Below are 21,778 nucleotides of genomic sequence, written 5' to 3' on the forward strand. Positions count from 1 at the left end.
TCTCATTTCTGCTTAACATCAGCTCAACAGAGCAGCTTTCTTTGGGTCATGAAAGAGGTCCGACACAGCTGCAAACACACACACACACACACACACACACACACACACACCCCAAGCAAGGACTTTGTTTTCACATTTATGCTAAGCTAAAAGATATATAAGAGATATGTCGGTAACAGTTATTGCTTTATATAAGCGGTGCATTAAAGTGTTTTCTTGAGGCACACACTTAAACTAACAGTAAGAGAAAGAATTAATGGTTTGGTGTGGGGGGAAAAAAAAAAAAAACCTCCTCGTCTCTCCTTCCAGCTCCACTAAGTCTTAAACTGCTTATTGTTATTTCACTAATGGCGCAGCAGCTTCCACTCCAAGAGACATTCAAGGCACAGACTATCAGGTTACGGTGCTGAACACTGAGCAGGGGAAACCACATCGACACAATGTGCACACTCTCATGGGGAGGGAGGGCCGGTGAGGTGTTCAGAGGGACAGCGACGCAGCGACCATGGCAGTAGAGTTTGAAGTGATATCTCTGCAGGCGGGGACACCAACTGTCCCACGATGGCAGTCATGGTGTCTGATAACGGTAATGGCTATTTCCTCCTGAGATTCGGGTTTCCTCTCCCACTTCACATAATATCAGATGCCGCAACAGATTGAACAATGACATTGAGCTTTACCTACATGTGCGCACACACATTTACATGTCGAAATTGTAACTATTTTTGAAAAATGTAACCAACACGTTGTTGGTACAGACCTCCATGACTTCAGGGAATGTCCTTTTGTAACCTACCTCTGGTCTAATTCCCAATTCCAAAACAACCGTTTTTACTTTAGTTCAATGAAGACTTTGTTCTCAGGGATAAAACCTGATTGGCCTTTAGGGAAATCTTATTTGCAGGTCTAACTGCTGCAAAAAACTCATCAACTCAACTTTGGATCTGTGATGAACCAGATTGAAGAAAGGTTTAAGTACTTTGCATTCATAACAGAACTCTTTTCATTTTGCTCTTCCTTTTATTTCTATCTGTTATTTAGTCTCCCGTGTACCAGTGTTGCAAATTAGCATTTTTGCCATAAACACTAAGAGCAGTTCATCTGGGACTCGTGCATGGTTGAATGTTACAGCGCCAATGTTACTTTATGTCCATGTCATATAAACAAATAAATAAATATTTCTTTCAGGTCTCTTTTCTTTAACATCCTCTTTATTCAGGCAAGAGTCATCATTGTGCCACTACCTTAATAATTCAATCAGAAACAGATTCAAATACAGATTTTGTTTTAAAACAACGGGTAAGTAAAAACTCAATTAAAAAAAAAAAAAAAAAAGGTACAGACAAAGCAATATTTTAAAACAATAAAATCTTAAACTTTGAGGTAGGAAAACCTATAACGACGGTACATTCATGTTTTTAAAAAAATCTCTTTAAGACCTGCAAAAGTAAAAAGTATAAAAGTGTCAAGCTAATCTTTCCTAACCTTTATGTAAATGTATTATCTCTCTAGTCTCTCGTGTTATTTCTTCCACAGAAACTTGTCATTAGTCTTCCACAGAGTCTTTCTCTCCTCCTCTCCTTCTGATCTTTTTTTAACTTTAAAGTTCGTATTGATGCAAACCCTCTGCACTTCTGCCGGATCTGTTAACCTGTTGATGCTTTCTTCATTACCCTCATTCAGGATGTCCCAGAAGTCTTTGCGGTTGCCCTTTGATACTGCCTGATGTGTGAGCGGTGTGTCGGACTGTGCTGATCCTGAATCAGTTCTCAGAGCGGATGGAGACGGGTTGGTGAGGTGTTTGCTTTCTGAGGTCGAGGATGGTGCAGGGGGTGGTTTTGTAGTCCTCTTTTCTTGTGCACCCCTGGGTCTTGGTTTCAACAAATCATCAAGGACGGAAGTGTCTCCTATCAGATCTGTGAGGAAGGAACGATCACTGGAGGGAGATGTGGCCTTCGAAGCAGGGGAAGGATTTTCCCCCTGGCCTTGAAAAGGTTTACCGGCCCTTGAAGACAGTTTTTGCTCTCGCTCCCTTCCCTGCGCCGTGGGTTTGGACATCACCGACGACCTGCCATGGCTGAGGTCCGGAGAAGAAGGGACATCTCTGTGTGTGCGGCTCAGGAAAGCGGCAGCCTCCCCAGACCCCAGACCACTGCCGCTGGCCTGGTCCAAGCCAAGACCACCACCAGTCCTGAAAGCACCAGAAGTAGAAACACTACCCCTCTTTGTCCCCTTATATCCTCTGGCACTGCACACATCCTCTTCCTGCTCCTCTGACTCCAGGCCTGAGACATCACTCAGACGCTCTACAACATTCTTTTGTTGGCTCTTTTGCTTTTTATGGGGTTCTCGAACACCATTCAGTGGGTTTCTAGACTTCTTCAGTGGTGCTGAAACATTGTTTTGTGGGATGTTTTGCTCCATTTCAGTCTCAGGATTTCTCTTGGTGTATTTAGGCCTTTTCTTGGCTTTTGTGACATCCTTCTGTGGGGTTCTGGTTGAGTGGGCAGCAGCCGTTTTGGTAGATGTTGAGGAGGAAGAGGAAGAAGCCGGCTGTAGATCCGGCTGTGGGAAGTTGCTTGTGACTGTTTCAGCTAGGTCAGGGTGGTTTAGTGAAGTGTAATACTGCCGCAGCCAGTCCAGTCTTTGGGCTGAGTCTTTTTGCAGAATCTCCTTTGCAAACTGATGCACTGAGGGGAATCTGAACTTTCCGGCCATTTCTTCCAGCTGCTGCCTACACACAAGAATACAAAGACAGATATTGGTGTCAATATTTTTTTGGAAATATTTTTAGTGATTTAAAAATGAAAATCTTCTTCTGCTGAACAAATAGTCAGATGGAATCTACAGCTAGAGCTGTGTCCCGAGTTAGAAGTCTGAATGATTTTCCTCACTGTAAAGTTGTTTTCACATATGCTCTTCTGAAAATATCTTAACAGTTTCAGGAGGACTGCTCTGGATATTCTCCTGACCTTGTTGTTCACATATGCACCTCAAAGCGGGAGACTATCTCTGTCAGACTAGAGGCCCCTCCTGAGGCGAGACGTGATGTCAAAAAAAAAACTTTGCATGCGTGTTGGACGAAGCCACAGAGTCCGCTTTATGATGCTATAACAGGAATATCGGCCTATATATCAATGCTATGTGTAGTTTGGAGGAATCACACCGTCAACAAAAAGAGACAGAAAGCACGTACTGGTGGACAGAAAACGTAATGCAGCAGTTTAATGAAGTGCATGGAGATCGGAGCGGTCGCATGCAGACAGTCGATGGTCGTGCAGCAGTCACAGAAGATAAACGTCAACACCCTCTCCCACTCGCTCGAGGTGAATTTGCCTGATTATATCCTGCTGCGTTCTCATCAGCTCACTCTGACTTGCTGCATAAAAACATGACAAGAGGGCTGGCAGGATGAAGTCTGCGTTTGTTTCACACATACAGCTCCTCCAGCAAATATCAGAGGAGTTTTTCGGCAAGTGTGAAAGCCCTGTTAGAGTCTTTTGACATTTACTTTTCCTTTTACCAGCCTTTAAAAACACCACCGTATTCTCAAATCATGTTTGGTCACGTGTTTACATCCTCAGTTGTGTAGATCTCTCTGTCCTATCATATAGGACGTTGCGTCTTTTAACCTCTTTCTCACCGCTGCTTTCATCTTCTTGTTTTCCCAAAGTCAACAGCCTGACATCAAATGAACCCTACTTCTTTGCTGAATTGATATGATGACAGTTTGTCCTCCAGCGCCGCGTCCCTAGCAACCGACTACTCTGCTAACCCTCGATATAGAACAGACTGTTGCTATGCATGATGGACCAATCAGAATCAAGCCTTTAACAGCCGTGTGATAATGAACTTTAAATCACACGTAAAACAACTTGTTTGAAAGCCACAAGCTCTGTTCTTTAAATCTGATATTCTGCACGCATGTCGAGCGTAGCCTAAGATGAAAAGTGCTCAACTTATTCAGGCTCATATCCAGACAGCCTTGAAGTACGATATGTTTTTTTTCTGAGCTGCTTGGCAGTCATTAAGACTTCGGTCTAACCAGACTCTGGGACAGAAATACTTCAAAGTCACGAGCGCTACAGCTGCATTTTGGTAGTGTTATTACCGTTTGTGGCTTTCAGTGGAAAAACAATAAATAAAAGCAGCGGCAGTAAAACCAGACTTGCATGTGGATTTCAATCATTAAACAGCGAGGTTAATTGAGGGGAAATCAATATAACTAGTGTGAGTTTTCCCTCCCTGGTGAGTCTCTGGGCTTGAGATGCAGTCTTCCCCTTGGGGAGGGAGCTTGGAGCCACAGAGGTGTCTGTGTGTCTGAGTGTTTTGGGAAGGTAGGGGGCGGAGGTGATGCAGCAGGACAGAGGTGTGTATTTTGTGTGTGTGTGTAAATGCTTGTTGGGACGTGTTTGTGTGTACGTGTGTGTGTATCAGTGTGGGTTTGGAAGTCCTCAGGCGATCATTTTTGGTTTGTCTCAGGAGGGCTGTGGTTGTGGAGGGGAAAACGTCTGCACTGTTGGGCATGAACGTAACGGGGTAATCTTTGGCATGATGCTGGGAAATCAGTGGAAGGGAAAGCTCAGAGGTGGTCTATTACTAAACACACACACACACACACACACACACACACACACACACACACACACACACACACACACACACACACACACACACACACACACACACACACACACACACACACACACACACACACACACACACACACACACACACACACACACTTTATACACACACACAATTCCCGTGGCCCAGGTGGGGGCGCTCAGCACCATAACTGTGGTGAGATTTTGGCCTACTTCCCTGAACTGCCAGGAATTCCTCTCTTCGGACTTCAGGCTTTAAACTCCCTCTCCTACCTTCTTTAACTGGTTTATTCCCATGCAAAACTTTTTCCCTCAGCTTCTTTATCTTAATTAAATTTTAAGGTCAAAATGTCTACAAAGGACAACCCATCCCTCTTTCACTTTTTTTGCATTTAATATTCATTTTTCTTCGTTTTCAATATATCTCAAGTAGGCTTTTACACTTCTGTTCTTTTAGTTACACCCATAGATTGTACATTTTAATGGACAAAGCCTGAGTGTCAGTCATCTGCTACGGTAGGGGGCTTAGGAAGCTCACCTGCAGCAGCTGCCACGCTGGAAATCCTGTCTCAGCCTAACTTTCAGACAACCTAACGACAAGCTGAGAGCTGGAGCTGAGGCGGGTTTTAAGCCTTAAAGCGAACCGTTACATCGCGCCCAACTGTCAATCATGTCAGCTATGCACCTTACTATTGATAACATGAATCCTTCATAAAATCAAAACAAGCCGTTTAAAAAAAATAATAAATCCACCCCCCGTACAGTGTGTGCCCAAAATGGCAATAACTAATCAGACCTATTTCATTTTTTGTGTACCAGGTTGTAAACTTGTTAGTTTCTTATGTGAAAACAGGCTTTTTTTTGGCTATTGTGTGTATGTGATGTCCGGGTTGTCGCTTGGTTGCACCTCACCACCTCTGAGACCGTTTACATACCTGCATATAGCCTGGGGAGTCTCTCCAATGATGAAGGTGGTGTGCCTGGTGTGGCGCACACTCTTGTTGGTGAAGGTGACTGGATGGTCCACAGTGGGCCTCTCAAGTCTCACAGGAGAAGGGTGTGGAGGACTGCCTGGTGGGCTCTCTAACAGACTCTGGTGAGATCAAACAAGAGTGGAGTTTTAAAGGAGGAAAGGCTGGATGAAGGCTGAGCTAGAGCTTGCATTGATAGGAACATTATTTGGTGTTAAGGGCCCTGCATCAACCTCCTTAAAGACCCTGTGAGGTGATATTTTAGATTTTTATGAAACAGACTGAAATTAATATTTATTTTTTTATATGGCCAACAAAGGCAAATGGAACCATTACTAACAAGACTCATTACTTACTATATAGTTATTGTTATGCCGGTCATCCTTTCTGAGTGGTAGATGTCAGACCTGGATTAACAGCACACTGCCTAAACAGCCTTTTTTTAAATTTCCTACGCTGAGGATGCTTTGTGAGTTGCATGTTAGATATTGAAAGTAAGGAAAGACGATATCATAAAAAAATCCATACTTTGTCCAGAGGGGCGACAGAAGCCTTAATTAAAAAGTCGTATGGTTTCTCTGATTTGAAAATATCTTTTTTTTTTTTTTCAAGGTTTATTTTTGGGCTTTTTGGGCCTTTATTTTAGAGATAAGACAGTGGATAGACTCAGAAACTGGGGAGAGAGGGAGAGAGGGAGAGAGAGTGGGGAATGACATGCAGGAAAGGAGCCCAAGTCAGATTTGAACCCGGGCCGCCCCCTTGGAGGACTACAGCCTCTGCACATGGGGCGTGCACACTAACCACTAGGCTACCGTCACCCCTGAACGCGTCTTTTAAGGAGGTTTACACAGCAGCACTCGTTTACATTTGTTCTCATACCAAATCATTTCACCTTTTGAATCACACCTAAAAAAAAATCCATTGCAATTGCAATCCAAATATAAATACATATAAAATATTTACAAACAGTAAGATATGTCTTATTTTAAACCACTTGTTTGAATATATTTAGCAAAGTTTGTTCACCCGCTGGCTCCCTCATCAGAACTGGAAACTCTTGCTTACAGGTTTATGCCAGAGCAGGATGTAGAGTAATAAAGGTTCCATCCACTGCAGCAGCTCCAGTGGCTCTGCTGCAGTACTAAGTTTAAGTTCAATCTACACAGAACAGATGTGTTTACTGAAATTGTCATCTTGTAGTGAGCATCTGTGTCTGATACAGTTCTGGCAAAGCGTCTTGAAACGTGGAGTTGCCAGACAAACGCTGACAGAGAACAGGTTCATATGACACTGAGAGGTCAGTGGATTACTGGGTAATCCTGCCAGGGGTTCAGGAATTCCTGTGATTCTTTTCCTTATTTAATTTAACATTCTAATTGAATCTGTGATGGCAAGACGTCATCAAAGTTCAACCCCAAACTTCCACACATCACGCTTCATCTTGAGAGCATTCCAGGGAACACTTTACAAATATTTTTTCCTTTTTCTAATTTGTATATATTTGGATGTGCAGATGCATTAATATGGGCCTGCCACACAATTATATAATAGAAGAATTGTTGATCCAGACCATGGTTAAGTTGATATCTACCTCCATGGTGTCTAGAAGGTGATTGGCCGGGAGCTGCGAGTACATCCTGCGTTCAAACACGTCTCGTACAGCCGCTCTGCTGATCAGCTCCTCTGCTTTGCTCCCTCCGACCACACGCTGGTTAGAGTGTGTATATACAACCTCCTGTACGCCTCCTATAAACACAAATATTCATCAATAATGTTGAAATGTCAAAAATGATAAGCATTTGGAAACAGGGGATGAATCTAACCTAGCACACTGTCGATGGTTCCATCTTTTCCTTTGGACGTCTGGGATGTTTGACTTTTCAGATTTGTGAAGGAACCAGTTTTGGGTGACTCTGCTGGTCTCTCAGTCCTGCTGGTTGTTGAAGCTTTTTCTCCAGCGTTTTTTTCCTTAACTCTGGACCTTTCCGTCTGTGGAGATTTGAAGGGACAGATTGGGGATCTTCCTTTCTTAACCGGCGTGTGTTCATCATCATCTGAAGATGTGAATGTCTCTATGTCCTCTGTGTGTTTGGAGCTGGCCTTGTCCCTGACACTAGCACGTTGCCTCTTTCTGTTGCGGTCCAGCCTTCCCTTCACTCTGTCTCCTCCTCTGTTGTGTGGATCTAAGGCTGCACTCTTCGGCCTCATCACTGCCTCTATGTCCAAATCTTCAGATTCATCAGAGTATCCCTGAACGTGGTGCACTTTCGGGACTTTGAGCTTGTTAGGATTCTTTTTGTATGCAGAGGAAATGTCGCCATTCTCATCTGCATGTTTTTTCAGATCTTGCCTCTTTCTTACAGCATCGTCACTCTTTGTCAACAGAGAAACCCTCTTTTCTCCGTCTGCAGTGCTGGACATGGCCCAGGTTCTTGTTTCAATTTTAGGCAAACAGACTACATCATTTCCTGGATTGGAGCTCTTGCAGATGACAGAGGAGGCAACCTCCCTCTTTTTATCCTCATCATCTTCCTCAGAGGGGCTTTCCTCGATCGCTGTGCTACTGTCCCCTTCGGCTGACTCCGGTTTTCCTTTAACCTCTTCTAAGAGTTTGGAGAAACCGTGCAGGAGGAGACTCATTCGACCGGGACCAGTGGATGCATTTCCACTCCTTTTGCCATCCACTGTACTGGAGTTTGATATCTTCCTCTTAAATTCCTGCTCCACTTCATCTAATTCACTCCCACTGCTGAAGTCCAGGACACCTCCAGGGACGTTTGATGCATCTCTGCTCTCCTTGGTTGGTTCAACGGTTGGTACGGGGCAATCTGTAGGCGGAAAATCTCCAACGTCCTTCAGTAAAAATGTAGAAAGAAAAAGGTAAATAAAAGTAGATTGGCACAGAAGTACAAAAGTAAAGGTAAATAGACTCGAGCTTGTTTAGTGCTTTTCTAGTCTTCTGACTACTCAAAGCGCTTTTACACCGTAGGCCACACCCACCCATTCACACGCTGATGGCAGAGGCTGCATGACCATCAGAAGTAACAAATCCCATTCATACACATTCATAAGCCGCCACCGAAGCAGCAGCGGGAGCGACTGTGGGTTGTGCCCAAGGACACATTGAGAAAGACTGACAAAGATTTGCGCAGAAATCAGAGGAAGCCTGGGGCTCTGGTGGCGCAGTGGTCCAGGTTCAAATCTGACCTGTGGCTTCCTTCCTGCATGTCAATCCCCACTCTCTCTCCATCTACCGTCCTATCTCTCAAATAAAGGCACAAAAAGCCCAAAAAGAAATCTTTAAAAAAAGAAATCATAGGAAGTCTAGTTTACAGCGGGTTACATAAGAACCCGACGTGTATTCACGGTTTGAAGAATATTGACTCCAAAGTTTTAACTCACGGCTACAATTCTTCACTTCCCTCTGCCCCTGCCATCGCCCACCGGACAAACCAATGACAGATTTCATTGTGTAATACAAAACAAACGTATGCACCATAAATCATACCTGAAATGTATGTGACATATGCCGTCTTTAGGATAATGTAATTCAAGAAAACAAAGTGCTGAGAGCATGTTGGTGTTAGATTAATGGGCCTTAATAGGAGCGTCAGTGACTGTGCCCACTAGATGACTCCGTCCTAGCTCTGCTGTGCTCATGTGCATGTTAGTCTTTACACGCCTCGTGCCTCTGTCTGTGCGTGTAAAGGCACCCCAGTGAATTCTGTATGTTTGAAAGAATCTGTACGGCCTCAGTGGAACGGCAGCACTGTAAAAAAAGAAAAGAAAAAGAAAGGGGGACCTGGCTGGGAACAGGATGATAAGGAGTATCACTGTGTAAATAAATAGCGGAAAAGCAGAAGATAGGCTTCAGTGTGGTCTGCTTCTTCCATTAGGACATCCAAGTAATTGCATCCAGCTGTTTCACACAGCAATCAGACAGAAAGTGAGAGAAAGAAGCAGACAAGCGAGAACTTCATCCTTCAGTTTTGCTGAAATACAAATCTTTATTTTTAGCTAAGACCTTAAAGTAATACTCCATCCTCAATCTATTGCGCTGCAAGTTTTTTTTTTTAGAGGAATCACATACCTATGCCCTATCAAATTAAAAGGCTGCTGTTAAAAGTATGTTCTAGTTTTTACATGTAGAGTGCCACAGAGCCGAGGCAATCTCACTTAAATCAGGTACAATGGATTTTTCCTGGAAAAGGGTTTCAGGGGGAAAAAAAAGAAAAAGCAAAACGACCTCCGCAGAAACATGTGAAAAAAGTAAGCTGATGCTCAGTATGTTGCGTAATCTCACTTTAGGCAAAAACATTATTTCATAGTAGTAGAATAATGGTGTAACATTTAGTAAAAGCAGTGAAATTCAGCGTCTTGGTTAGGCAGATTAAGGATGTTCTTTTTGTTGCTTATTTCCACTTAAAAAAAGAATCTCCATATGAATGACTTGTAGCTGCCTGAACTCAGGCTAACCACAGCTGCTGAGAGGAAACTACAAACATTTTACAGCCACCTTTTAGTCCGACAGCTGGATGGGAGCCTGACTCTGTCTGGAGCTTTACTGTCTCTGTTTTCTTTGTTTTTAAAATATCATGTCGAGCGGAAGGTGCTTTCCCAAAAATGGGACATTTGCGATTTTTAGAATAGACTCTAAAAATAATGGGAAGATTTGAAGACAAAGAGGAACAAAGGAAGCAATTAAAAGTTCAAATTAGAGCTTTGGCAGAAAAAGCTAAATGAGAGATTTGTGTTGGGTTGACTGCAGACAGGAAGGTCCCTGTTTGAGGTACCCCCCCCCCCCGTTTTTCACATGGGAATAGGAGGATGAGATGGCAGCATGGGAGAGAAGATAGATTGAGGGGTGGGAAAGATGAGCGCCCTGTGTTCTGGGTCCCTGAGAAGAGCAGAGTTACTCACGCTAGCTCCCTTCGCCTCCTCCTCCTTTTCTTCGCTCATGTGTGTGCTGGTTGTCATTATCCCAGCCGCCACTTGTCCCTCTCTCTGACAGGAGGAGCAAACGTTAGAGACATACATCCATCAATACACAAACAATGAACTCAGATTTCCTGCGATGAAAAGTCATTTCTCATTGTTTTCTTGAGATCTTGACTTATTTATTTGGTATCCCCAGAGACTTAACTAGCTCTTGACCTCTTACCACGCTGTGGGCTTTGGCAGCATGGCATGTCGTGGTCTGGCCTATCACAGTGGGCTGCTTATTGTTATTGTTTTCTAGATTGCCAGACACTTAAATTTTGATCTCTTGAGATACCGAGATACCTGAGATATCAAGAAAATTAGTCAAGATCTCGAGTTACTTTTTATCATGGGAAAATATAGTTAAAAAATGGATGCATGTCATCTTAGGGCTTCAGTAATAATCACCAATAAGAGATGGGATTTTTTTGCCTTTTTTTTTTTTAAATCAGGCACTTAGTGATTATTGTAAGAAATATATGTAGGTGATATTCACAGGAAATAACACTGAGTGTAAACAGCTGATTAGGATCTGTTCTAAAACTGTGAGTACTTAATGTTAATTTGACCACATATAAGTAACTCCCAAAGACTACACATTGATTTTAAGACTCGTGCTGTGACTGGTGATCCGAGTCAGTAGGACAAAGTGAGTTGAGGCAGTTTGGTTCAGTACGACATCAAATATCAAACACTGAATGGGCATGTCGGCTATCTCACCTCTAATATCTTGCGAGTCAGGCACGTTCCTTGAATCTGCAGCCGGAAGAGGTTTTTGATCCCAAACAGCTCCCCCTTGTTAACACCGCGCCCCTGCACCGCCTCAAAGTACCGCCGTGCACTCTCCTTACCCATGACTGAGCTCTGCAATTGCTGGAAGACGAGCAAGCGGATAGAGAAACGCGTTTATAGAGACAGTGACGCAAAAGATCAGATCCTGAAGCTACGTCAAAAGTCATCTTGTGTCAGATAGTCAAATAAAGGAATCATTTGTGGTGTGTGTACACAAACACAAACATGAGTTGGAGGAACATTTCAAAGAGTTTCCGTTCAAGTGTCTGCACAGACAAAGGAGCTAAGCTCAAAATACAAAGATGTGCATCTCTTGTGCACTGTAGTTTGGTTATGATACCTGCTTGTACACTTGTCGGAGGTATATAACCTCCTCTACAGTCCCTAATGAGATGAGCCTGAGGACAGTCACATCCCTGTACTGGCCAATACGATATGCCCTGCAGACAGAAACAAACATTTTAACACACAGTCATCATGCTTATAGCAAGAAAACATTTGGTATATTCTACTAGAAAAACACAGAATATGACTAGGTTTAAGATCATTATATTAAAATGATGCATAAAATGATATCTAATATGGCCCAACAACATACCTGTCAATAGCTTGGAGGTCATTGGCAGGGTTCCACGTGGGGTCAAACAGCACTACAACATTTGCCCCCACGAAGTTAAGACCGAGACCCCCCGCCCTAAAAGCACAAAGAGACGGATGTTAACAAATTCAGAGTTTGGTGTATGTTTTAAATGATCTATTAGGTGTTCCAAATACAACCCATGTTTGCAACGCTTTGGTGCCTTCATTGTTGGTTCACAAATCAAGTCTTATAATTCAGTACAAAGATCTGTTTTTTAAGTTTGACTCACATGGTGGAAACCAGGCAGAGGTTGATGTGAGAGGAGCTGTTGAACTCTTTGACGATCTGGACTCTCTCTTTGGATTTGGTGGCTCCGTCCAACCTGCGGTAGTCCAGCCCCTCTGCCATGCAGTAGCTCTCCAGCACATTCAACAGCTGATGGGTTATAAAGACAAAAAGAGTCAAATGATCTTTTAACTCTTAAAAAAAAAAAAGCATGCATAGTATTCTATTTCACGAATAAACCATTTCCCCTGCTAATACTTTTCGCACACAAGTAATCTGCTCCTACAGTTGTGGCAGTTTAAAATGTTTTCAAGCCTGTTGATGGACTTAAAGGCTGGACTGATGTGACTGACTGTAACGCTCTAAAAGCAGCAGGCATACTCTCACTCACACCTTAACTGCTTTTAGATGACATCACTATGAGCATCAAATCATTTTCATGTAGTAAAACTTCTCACTCTGCAAAATATAACTGCAAGCAAGCACTCACTCCATTACACACAACTAGTTCTGTAGGTACATGCAGAGAAAGAAGCTCTTGTTACCTTGGTCGAGAGAGAAAAAATAAGGATTTTATCCTTCTTTTTCAGATAATACTTCAGCAGCTTTTGTAACACCTGTAAACGTAAACACTCGAGAGTATTTGTTTGTTCAAAGACAGTGACACAGCATTTAAATACTAATGAACATGCCTTCTTTCCTAAGTCATACCTTCATCTTTCCACTGTACATGGGGTCCGATAAGGCCTCGAACGATTCATCTTTGCATCGCTGCACAAACTCTGGAAACTTCTGGAACACCTTTTCACAAACTTTTCCAACATACTTTTCCTTAAAGAAACAATTGAGTTGTTTTACACAACAGAATCAGTGAAAACATGTTCAGGTATCAGTGCTGATAAATGCTGAATTCTTATATTGATTATAGGTCGACATGTTTCTACCTGTTTCTTGCTGGTGCCTGCAGTGGACTGAAGCAGCGCTACATGGTTGGCAACTTTCCTCAAAATGGCCAAGTAACTAAAGTAGAGCCCCTTTATTTCAACCCCGTCAGAGTTAGCCTGAAAAAACAACAACACTGACATTAATTGAGGCCTCAATCCTTATCTTTCTAGTTTTTGATGAGTATTTTTCTCTATTTTTAATATATATTTTGGGGCTTTTATGAATTTATTTTTTAATGGATAGTCAGAAACCAGGCAGAGCGAGTGGGGAACGGAATGCCACAGGTGTCACAAGTTGGATTTGGACAGGGGTTGCCCACTCTTGAGGACTTCAGCCCGATAACTGCTAGGCTACCGGCGCGCCTTTTTCATGAAATTCAAAATTCATCAATAACTAACTTCCAAAAAAAATGTAAATGAACTGAACAAATAAAGCTGGAGCAAACGGTATCGGTTTACGTTTGGGGGCTCTGTATCGTCTGCCAGAAGGTAGTAGCTCGTATTCAGAGTGGAGGATGTGAGACAGGTCAGACAGCAGTCTTTGTGCCAGTCTGAAAACAGACTGCTCCTATATTGGCGGTCGGGTGAGGTTTTCAGTCCTCCCCATCACATTCATAGCAGTCTGCACCAGATGAACAAGCTTCAATTTTAACTGAACAGAGAGATTTTCCACAATAACTTAGTTTGATTTAGGTAATATAACACCCTTAAGTCATACAAATTGTTCTCACGGGAGTTTATTGTGAAATAGATTGTGCTGCTGCAGAGGATGGCTCTTCTTACTTCAGTCTTGAGTATTTAAAGAAAACAACTTAACACAACACAAAAAAAATTACACTATAGGAAAAGGGTTGAACTAACTTGATAGCAGCAGCGTCTGCGAGTGCATCCACTTTGACAGTCACATTTCTCTGAAGACCTCAGCAGTAACATCACATCTTCAGTGTCCAGCACTGCCTGATACACCGTCTGCTGAAAGTCTGTGAGAGAGCAGTACACCACCTAGGAGCAAACAACACAAGACATCAGAGCCCTTCATCTGGATAGTATGAAATTGGAAGATTTATTTGTAGATTAGAGGACCTGGTGCCTGCTTCACTTCATCACTCTTACTCTGTCGTCTTTCTTAGGCAGTTGATCCTTGATGATAGCTTTAGTCCTTCTGAGGAAATAGCGGGAAATCTTCTTCACCAGAGCTCTGACAGTCTGTCTCCCTGTGGCTAGAGCACGTTTTGTAGCACTGTGCCTGTGACCTTGTTCAACTGGACCCGAAAACTTGTTTTTGAAATGTCCCAAGCTGCCAAGACAACCAGGTATGGCCCTAAATAGAACAAATAGAAATAGAAATGAAAAGCCTTTATTGACAATTGTAAAATGACAATAATCATATAGATGTAACGCTGATTAGAACTAACCCATAGAAAGGTTGCAAATTTCAAAATAAAATGTAACAGAGTAATTCAAAAGTGATTTTAAATATGAAAACTGAAAATGTATTGCAGTGTAAAAGTCTCTCTACCCACCAGTCCATGACGCACCACAGCTCCTCCAGGTTGTTCTGCAAGATGGTGCCAGTGAGGCCAATTCTGATCTGATAGAAATGTAAGCATGAAGCAAGCATCGGAACACGGTCTAAAAGCAAGCTTACAGTTCTTAGCTGTGTATTCTGATGTTAGCAAGTTTAAGATATGGTTTCAGTACAAAAGTAAGAGGGACTCTAAAATGGGGCGGCTGTGGCTCAGTGGCGGATTTGGTCATCTCTCAACAGGAAGGTCGGGGATTCTGTCCCCATCTCTTGTAGACACATGTCGAAGTGTCCTTTGCCAAGATGCTGAACCCCCCCCCCCCCCCCATTTGCTCCTTCTGCTGCATCAGTAGCATATTAGTGAGTATGAATGTGATTAGTTAAGGCTAAGGATAAAGAATCATAAGCCTGGTGGGACAGCTTAGGGCTTGTGCCCTTTTCTCTCCATAGGTTGGGGGTTTCAGTGGAGGAAACTGAGGAGGAAGGAGGCAGAGGACTCAAAGGCACGTGCAGACCAAGGCAGCGAAATAAAATGAAAAAACAAAACAAATCATTCAAAAAGAAAACGTTTGTGTGTCTGTGTATAATTTATGCTATTGTCATTTATCTTTGTGTGTGCTTGATGTGTGATGCGTGCTCAGGCCGCAGTGGTGGGGAAGAAACTACTGGGTTATGGGGTAACCCAATGGGAATCAGTTATGGACCCTTTACATAGCAGCCTCTGCCATCAGTGTGTGAACGTGGTGTGAATGGGTAGGTGTGACCTGTGGTGTAAAAAGTGCTTTAAGTAGTCAGAAGACTAGAAAAGCGCTTTACAAGCTCAAGTTTATTTACCATTTGCCTATAGTGATCACTGGTAACAGAATACTGACATAATCATTCAACATGATATACTGTAAAGCTCACTGACCTTACATCTTAGATCCTTCATGGCCTGAGTGATCTGAGAGTTTGGATTTTTTATTTTGTGGGCCTCATCCACAACCACAGCAGACCAGTCTATGCTGCAGGGAGGGAGAGGCAGATTGAATCACAGTGCAATAGATCTTTAAAAAATACGTAATAAAAAGGAAATATTGTGGAAGGATTAAAAATGAGTGTGTTTCTTACTTGTTAAACTGATCAAGGCTAAGACGCAGAGTCTCATAGGTAGTGAGAGCGATCTCAGTGCGTCCCTTCTTGATACGCGCCAACTCCTCGTCTTTCCTCAGCCCGTGGACCACCACAGACTGGAAGTGACCCCATGTGTCCAATTCATCTTTCCAATTATAAAGCACTGAGAGTGGGGCCACAATGAGGAACACCTGAACGAGATCATGGAAACACCAAAAGGTGCGGATGAAAAAAAATCTGTATTTGTTTCTGCAGCTTTGCAGCTTATATTAATAGAAGCACATTTCAATACCCACTTTGTTTGGTCTACTTTCCCTGCAGGGCTTCTGACTCTGCAGAAACTGAGGCCTGTTGTTCTCGATGTCCTCCCATGTGCCTGTTTTGTGCAACACAGCAGCAAGGAAACCAATGACCTTAAATACGATCAAAGAGGTGGAGGGAACAAAAGCGAGAGAAACAAACAGGTGAAGATAAATGTAACCACTTCAGCAATTTATTTGGACAATATGTTGTGCTTAGTACCTGCACAGTTTTTCCCAGGCCCATGTCATCCCCCAGGATACAACCTCTTGAATGGACGTAGTTGCTGTAAATGAACCTGATGCCTTCTCTCTGGTAATCCCTCAGGTATCTATTGATGGTGTAGGGGACTCTGTCTCCTTCAGCACCACTCAGATCTAAAGGAACACACAGCCTGGGGTCTGTGACGCTTCTTGGAAACATGGGTTTCTCCTGCGTGAAATGATCCGAGCCTGGTCTCAAGAGTTTGGAGACGGGTACGGGTTCCTCCGCCTCCTCCTCCTCCTCCTCCTCATCTTCATCTTTACTGCCACCAGTGAATATCACCCATGCTGTGGCATCTTCATCATCAGAGGCGGAGGTCATTCTCCTAATGGTGGATTCTCGCAGGGTGCCATCTCTCGGGTCAGGAGCCAGACATCTGTCACCTTCATGCCACGTCACTATCGATTAATAAGCACTACATTAGGTAACAAAAATATCAACGAGCAAATACTCTTTGAAAATATCAAAATAATCCTGACATTGATAGAATAAATAACATGATTTCAGACTTTTTAAGAAACCGTAATGGACATAATTAAGCACGATACGTTTTACTTCATATCACAGACAAAGGAGCTGAGCCCATATTTCAAGCGACACCTTTATGCATAGGCGTAGATTTCGGGGGGGGACGGGACGCAAGGGATGCCCCCCCCCCCCCCAATATTTAGAAAAGGTAGATTTGTAGAAAAGGTAGAGCTTCTGAACCAGCATAACTAAATAACATCGTTTAAGTAATCACTCATTTAACTTTTAACCATGATTTAGGCTGTTGATTAAGAGTTAAGTGTTAAACAACACAGAACAGAAGTCTCTAAAGTCTGCTGTCATTGTGATGTTTGGCAGTGTTACGTTATTGCTTTATTCATTGTTTAATTGTTCTGTCCTCTGCCTGCCAACATTTAAAAAAAAACAGCAGGGTATAAATCTACATGCCTTGATGATATTATTCTTTATATAGCCTGCCTATCAATTGATTTTAAGTGCAATAAACACGGACAATATCCGACCGCATTTTTTCCAAATAGTGAGTGAAAGATTAGTCAGCCATAACAACGGCTTTTATGTAGTTTTAAATTTTGGGTACTAAGGCTATAACAAGGTGTCATTCTCTAATAGATTTGATTTGAGATGATTCCTAAAAAAAACATCCCAAAACACCTGTAATGTTTTGAATATGCAGAAAGTTATGAACAATACAGTTGAATAATTAATAGTAATTCAAAAATAATCATAATTTCCTCCATAAATTAATTCAGAAAAGGCACAAATTGTTGCATAAAAGTTCACCAGAGAGCAGGAAATGAAGTGTTTGCCCCCCCATGTTGAATCCAAACCTACGCCTTTGCCTTTATGTCTTTACGACGCTGAAGATTTTAATGCATTTTAAATTTCTTCTGCAAACCATGTTGTGCTCCTGTCTTGAAAAATGGTCTACCAATAAAGTATTACTATTATAAAACTGTACAAATCAGTTCCAAATCACCACAGATTAGGTTTGAAAGTGCACTTCTAACCTTTTCCAGCTGCAGAAGTTGAAGCCATCAGAAGTCACTGCAGCCTGCGAGCAAGCTCGGTTAGCCACACAGGAACGGTGATAACTATTTAAAGTGAAACACCCGAGCTCCTGTGTCTTCGTCAGGTCATCCTGGGTGAGTCGCTTTCACTTATCTCCTCCGTTGAAGTTCATTTATCTGTTAAAAAAAGGCAGAAACACAGATGTACCAGCTCCACTCAGGCTCCTCTGCTGCCTGCTCAATGTTTATGTATTTTAACAACCGCTGTCGCACTTTCGAAGCAACTAAAATGTTGATTTAAAATCAATATAAACGTCAACAAACGTCAAAAAAAAAGAAGAAAATACGGTATTATCTTGTTAATAAAATCTTAGTATTTGTTTCCATACAGCATTTGTTTTTATTCCTCCCCTAAAAAAAACTATCACTTCCGGAACATAGTGTCGAAAGAGCTTTTCAGAATCCAAATTATATCAGGACAGTCAGTTTTCAGGTTTTCAATAGTCACAGTCTAATGGTTCTAAACCTTGAAAGTTGCACGAGAGTTAAAAGAGTAAAAGAAAAGGTGACACTTAGTCAGTTGTCATATATTTATATATTTTTGTGTCAACATAGGGAGGGGCAACTGTGGTCACAGCAAGGGCCACATTCATTTAATTCTCACTGCCAGAGGGCCAAATTGTAGAATACAAAAACAGTTACAGTCAATTATGTCTCAAATTTAACTCAACATATACCAGTGATCAAATATTATTGTGGACATATTTCTGGTTTTCATGATTTCATGGCAGATTTTGTCATGTTTTTCTTCATGTTTCCAATTAATTGATATGTAAAAATTGACCTGAGGGCCACATTGAGGGTTGATGCCCCGGGCCGCCAGTTGCCCACCCCTGATGTAGACCTATCTCAGACAGCTACTAGTATTTACACTTTTACGCAGCTCATTCACAGTGTTCATGTGTAACAGTGTGTAGCAGAAACAATATTATCATAATCGGTTTTATAAACCTCTAATTAAAATACAACTGCAGTTGTGTGGTGTATGAAAGGCCTATGGGTAATTACTGTTTGCAGAATACTATAACTTCCTAAATGTTGCATGTATGTGTCTCTTTTTTTGCCCTTTTAGTTACGTAGGCCTGTGTTAACTTGACTCTTTAATCTGTAGCTTTTGTTTCATAAGATGTGTTACTGCTGGGCTTTATTATAGTTGTGCCTGGTGCATGAAACTTTTTTCAAATTTCAGCTGATATCAAATATGTTAACTTAAATTCCTGAAGAATAATAAAATAGCATGTCTGTTGTTATGATTTTAGACTCATGCAGGCAAACCAATGAAAAGACCGATTTTAATACTGGATCATTTTAACATAAATATTGAGTTAGAAGCTTTGAAAGCACCGACACTGAAGACAAAGAGGAGACAGCAAGGAAACAGCACCATTATATCAAACACTATTACTCAACAGCAGAAGAGTCACAAACAAAAGTGTTGACAAGTCAAATAAATGAAGTCATTTAGAAAACATGAATTAAAGACCTGAGAGATGGTGGTCTGTAGAAATAAATATTAAGAGACCTGTAGACACAGGGTTGTCTGTCCTCTGGATGTGCCATCAATAAGCTCACTCTGCGTTCTGTTGCTATGCAGGCTTGTAAACACACATTAACTGTGTCTCAGTTCTACATCCCTGATTTGACTTTCCCTAAACGTTGGCCATGGCGCTCCAGATGAGGCACGACTAGGTCCACTACTCGCCATGGTACACTGCCATACAAAAATGGAACTTTTTGTTCCTGTTTTCTCAACACTGAGAATTTATAGGGCAGCTGCCGCAGATGTTCTCATAAAGAAGGCCCAAACACTGATGTCAAACGGTTTACATACTGCACTAGATCTCACACATACTGAACCATGAAGACCTTTCCTGGCTTCATTCACAATAATACATTAGCGTTCAAGCAGATACAGTGTGGATAAATAAATCATTGCTGCAGATAAGAATTTCTCATCAATAGTCATTTTCAGCCAGGACAAGTTGATTTTGTTAAGGGACTGAAACAGTTGATGGGATTTATTATATTCCTGTTATTAAAGGTTGATTTTCCAAAAAAGTTTGTAGCATGGAACCTTTATAATTGACCTTAAATGTCCCATTTATGATCAACTTTAAAATTCCTCTGTGTACTCGTAATCCACCAATGTATCCTCTTGTATCCACAGTAAACAGCTTTTCTCATTTGCTGTTTAAAACGCTTTTCTTTTAGTTTGGATGCTTTTGTTGTCTCTTTCATAAACAAACAAAGCGGCAACCTTTGTTGTAAAATGAAGTCGATGCAGGAGGACAAAATCATGCATTTTGTCGATTTTCCGCTTGAGGCTGGCTGCAGAGATCACATACACACCCACTCAAAAAAAAAAACCAGCTTTTACAACAAAAATTAACATGTTTACAGACTGGTTCCAAAAATGAAATAGGACTTATTATTTTTTATTTGATTTAACTTTTATTCAACCAGGGAAGAAACTGGTTGAGATCCAAAATCTCTTTTCAAGAGTGTCCTGGCCAAGACTCCTGTGTCGATTGGCACAGACTGTGCGGGGGTTTCATTTTTTGATAACTACGTACTGGTTTAATGAAGGATGAGCGTTATTCACATTGAGGTGCACAGCTGACCTGATTGACAGGCGGGCACAGTGTAACAGTTTGTCAAGAAGCTTAAAACCTGCTTTAACTCCTGCTCTTAAGCCTGTTGTTAGGTTGTCTAAAAGTTAGGGTGAGGGGCGCTGGTAGCCTAGCATAGCCGGTGGTTATGTTGCGCGCACCGTATACACGCGCTATAGTCCTGTGGGTTTGAATCTGACGTCAGACCTTTGCTGCATGTCATCACTCTCTCTCTCTAGCCAACATTTCCTGTCTCTCTTCAGCTGGCTATCCAATATACGCAAAAAATGGCCCCAAAAATATCTTACAAGAAATAGAAGTTAGCTTGAGTCAGCATTTCAAGCATGACGACAGCCATTAATGAGTCTCAATAAAGCCCCCTGCAGTCACAGATGGGTGACGTCACTCACGCTTCGACCATTAATATTTACAGTCTATGGATACAAGTGGCCCCTTCTGCAGCGATGTATAGCTTAGCTTCTGTGCCGGTACTCAGACTGCTTAAAGGGGCCAGGCTAACCTGCGTCTCCTGTGGCTAATGTACTTACTTTTGACAAGTACCTCATACAAGTCCACTTCAAAAAGTTTACTATGACGTGTTCTGCTGCCCTCTTTGCCAGGTCACCCTTGTGAAAGAGATCTTGATCTCAACGGGTTTAACCTGGTTAAACAAAGGTTAAATAAAATGAAAAATAAAAATACTGAACTATCCCTTTAAACATATTTACATACGGTTGGGTTAGGGTCGGGGTAATCTTGTAAACATGCATCAAATATCATTTTTACTTTTTCTCCAATAAATGTAATATCTGATTATGAAGAAACATGAATAAAACACTTCAGTAGTGCACAAGTACGATGTTGTAGTACAGTTACTTTCCACAGTAGTTATTCTGCCATGGTTAAAAGAAGCCTTCCAGTATTTTGAGGCACCTCATTAAGTGAGGTGAATTTCACTACATTTTGTACATAATTCATAAAGACTGAAAGGAATTGTTTTATAATTTGTCCTAATCAGGTCAGGAGGGTGCATTCGTTTGCATCCGCCGTGAAATTTGGCTTTCCTGACACCCACCTGGATTGACTTAAGCAAATTTGAAGAATATTTCTCAGGACAAGGTGTTTCCTGCAGTCATGGCTTTAATCCCGGAGAAGATTAATTTGCCTGTATCGAGGTTTGATCTGTATAAATCATAATGTTGAGTCAGACGTCTGCTAAACTTCTGTTGTT

At 41.9% G+C, this 21,778-nt stretch overlaps 1 protein-coding gene across 2 annotated transcripts; it reads right to left on the reverse strand.

Annotated features, from left to right (window-relative positions):
* Positions 1 to 1,384: 1,384 nt before the first annotated feature.
* ercc6l2 (excision repair cross-complementation group 6-like 2) lies at positions 1,385 to 18,109 on the reverse strand. Of its 2 annotated transcripts, XM_020646459.3 has the most exons (20): positions 17,879 to 18,109; positions 16,320 to 16,759; positions 16,094 to 16,210; positions 15,795 to 15,988; positions 15,595 to 15,688; positions 14,683 to 14,750; positions 14,273 to 14,480; positions 14,021 to 14,161; positions 13,160 to 13,276; positions 12,927 to 13,046; positions 12,761 to 12,832; positions 12,220 to 12,365; positions 11,949 to 12,044; positions 11,691 to 11,790; positions 11,279 to 11,431; positions 10,499 to 10,582; positions 7,402 to 8,431; positions 7,170 to 7,324; positions 5,543 to 5,700; positions 1,385 to 2,734 (listed from the first exon to the last, which is right to left on the reverse strand). In XM_020646459.3, the coding sequence occupies exons 1-20, from the start codon at positions 17,904 to 17,906 to the stop codon at positions 1,522 to 1,524; spliced, it is 4,734 nt and encodes a 1,577-aa protein (XP_020502115.2). In that variant the 5' UTR covers positions 17,907 to 18,109; the 3' UTR covers positions 1,385 to 1,521. The 2 variants fall into 2 exon arrangements, with proteins under 2 accessions (XP_020502115.2, XP_065806128.1); XM_065950056.1 differs by lacking the exons at positions 15,795 to 15,988; positions 16,094 to 16,210; positions 16,320 to 16,759; positions 17,879 to 18,109 and having other exon boundaries at positions 15,600 to 15,617.
* Positions 18,110 to 21,778: the final 3,669 nt, after the last annotated feature.

The sequence above is a fragment of the Labrus bergylta genome, chromosome 2 (genome assembly GCF_963930695.1).
Source record: "Labrus bergylta chromosome 2, fLabBer1.1, whole genome shotgun sequence".
In the NCBI taxonomy this organism is placed as follows: domain Eukaryota; kingdom Metazoa; phylum Chordata; class Actinopteri; order Labriformes; family Labridae; genus Labrus; species Labrus bergylta.

Bases quoted from the DNA above. Each gene is read 5' to 3' on its own strand.
- ercc6l2 (XM_020646459.3), bottom strand. From the start codon at position 17,906: ATGGCTTCAACTTCTGCAGCTGGAAAAG. The intron at 13,277-14,020 runs GTTAGTTCAACC...TTGTTTTTTCAG, and splicing joins GCAGACGCTGCTGCTATCAA to GCTAACTCTGACGGGGTTGA. The intron at 10,583-11,278 runs GTGAGATAGCCG...TCCTCCTGTCAG, and splicing joins TGACTCGCAAGATATTAGAG to AGAGAGGGACAAGTGGCGGC.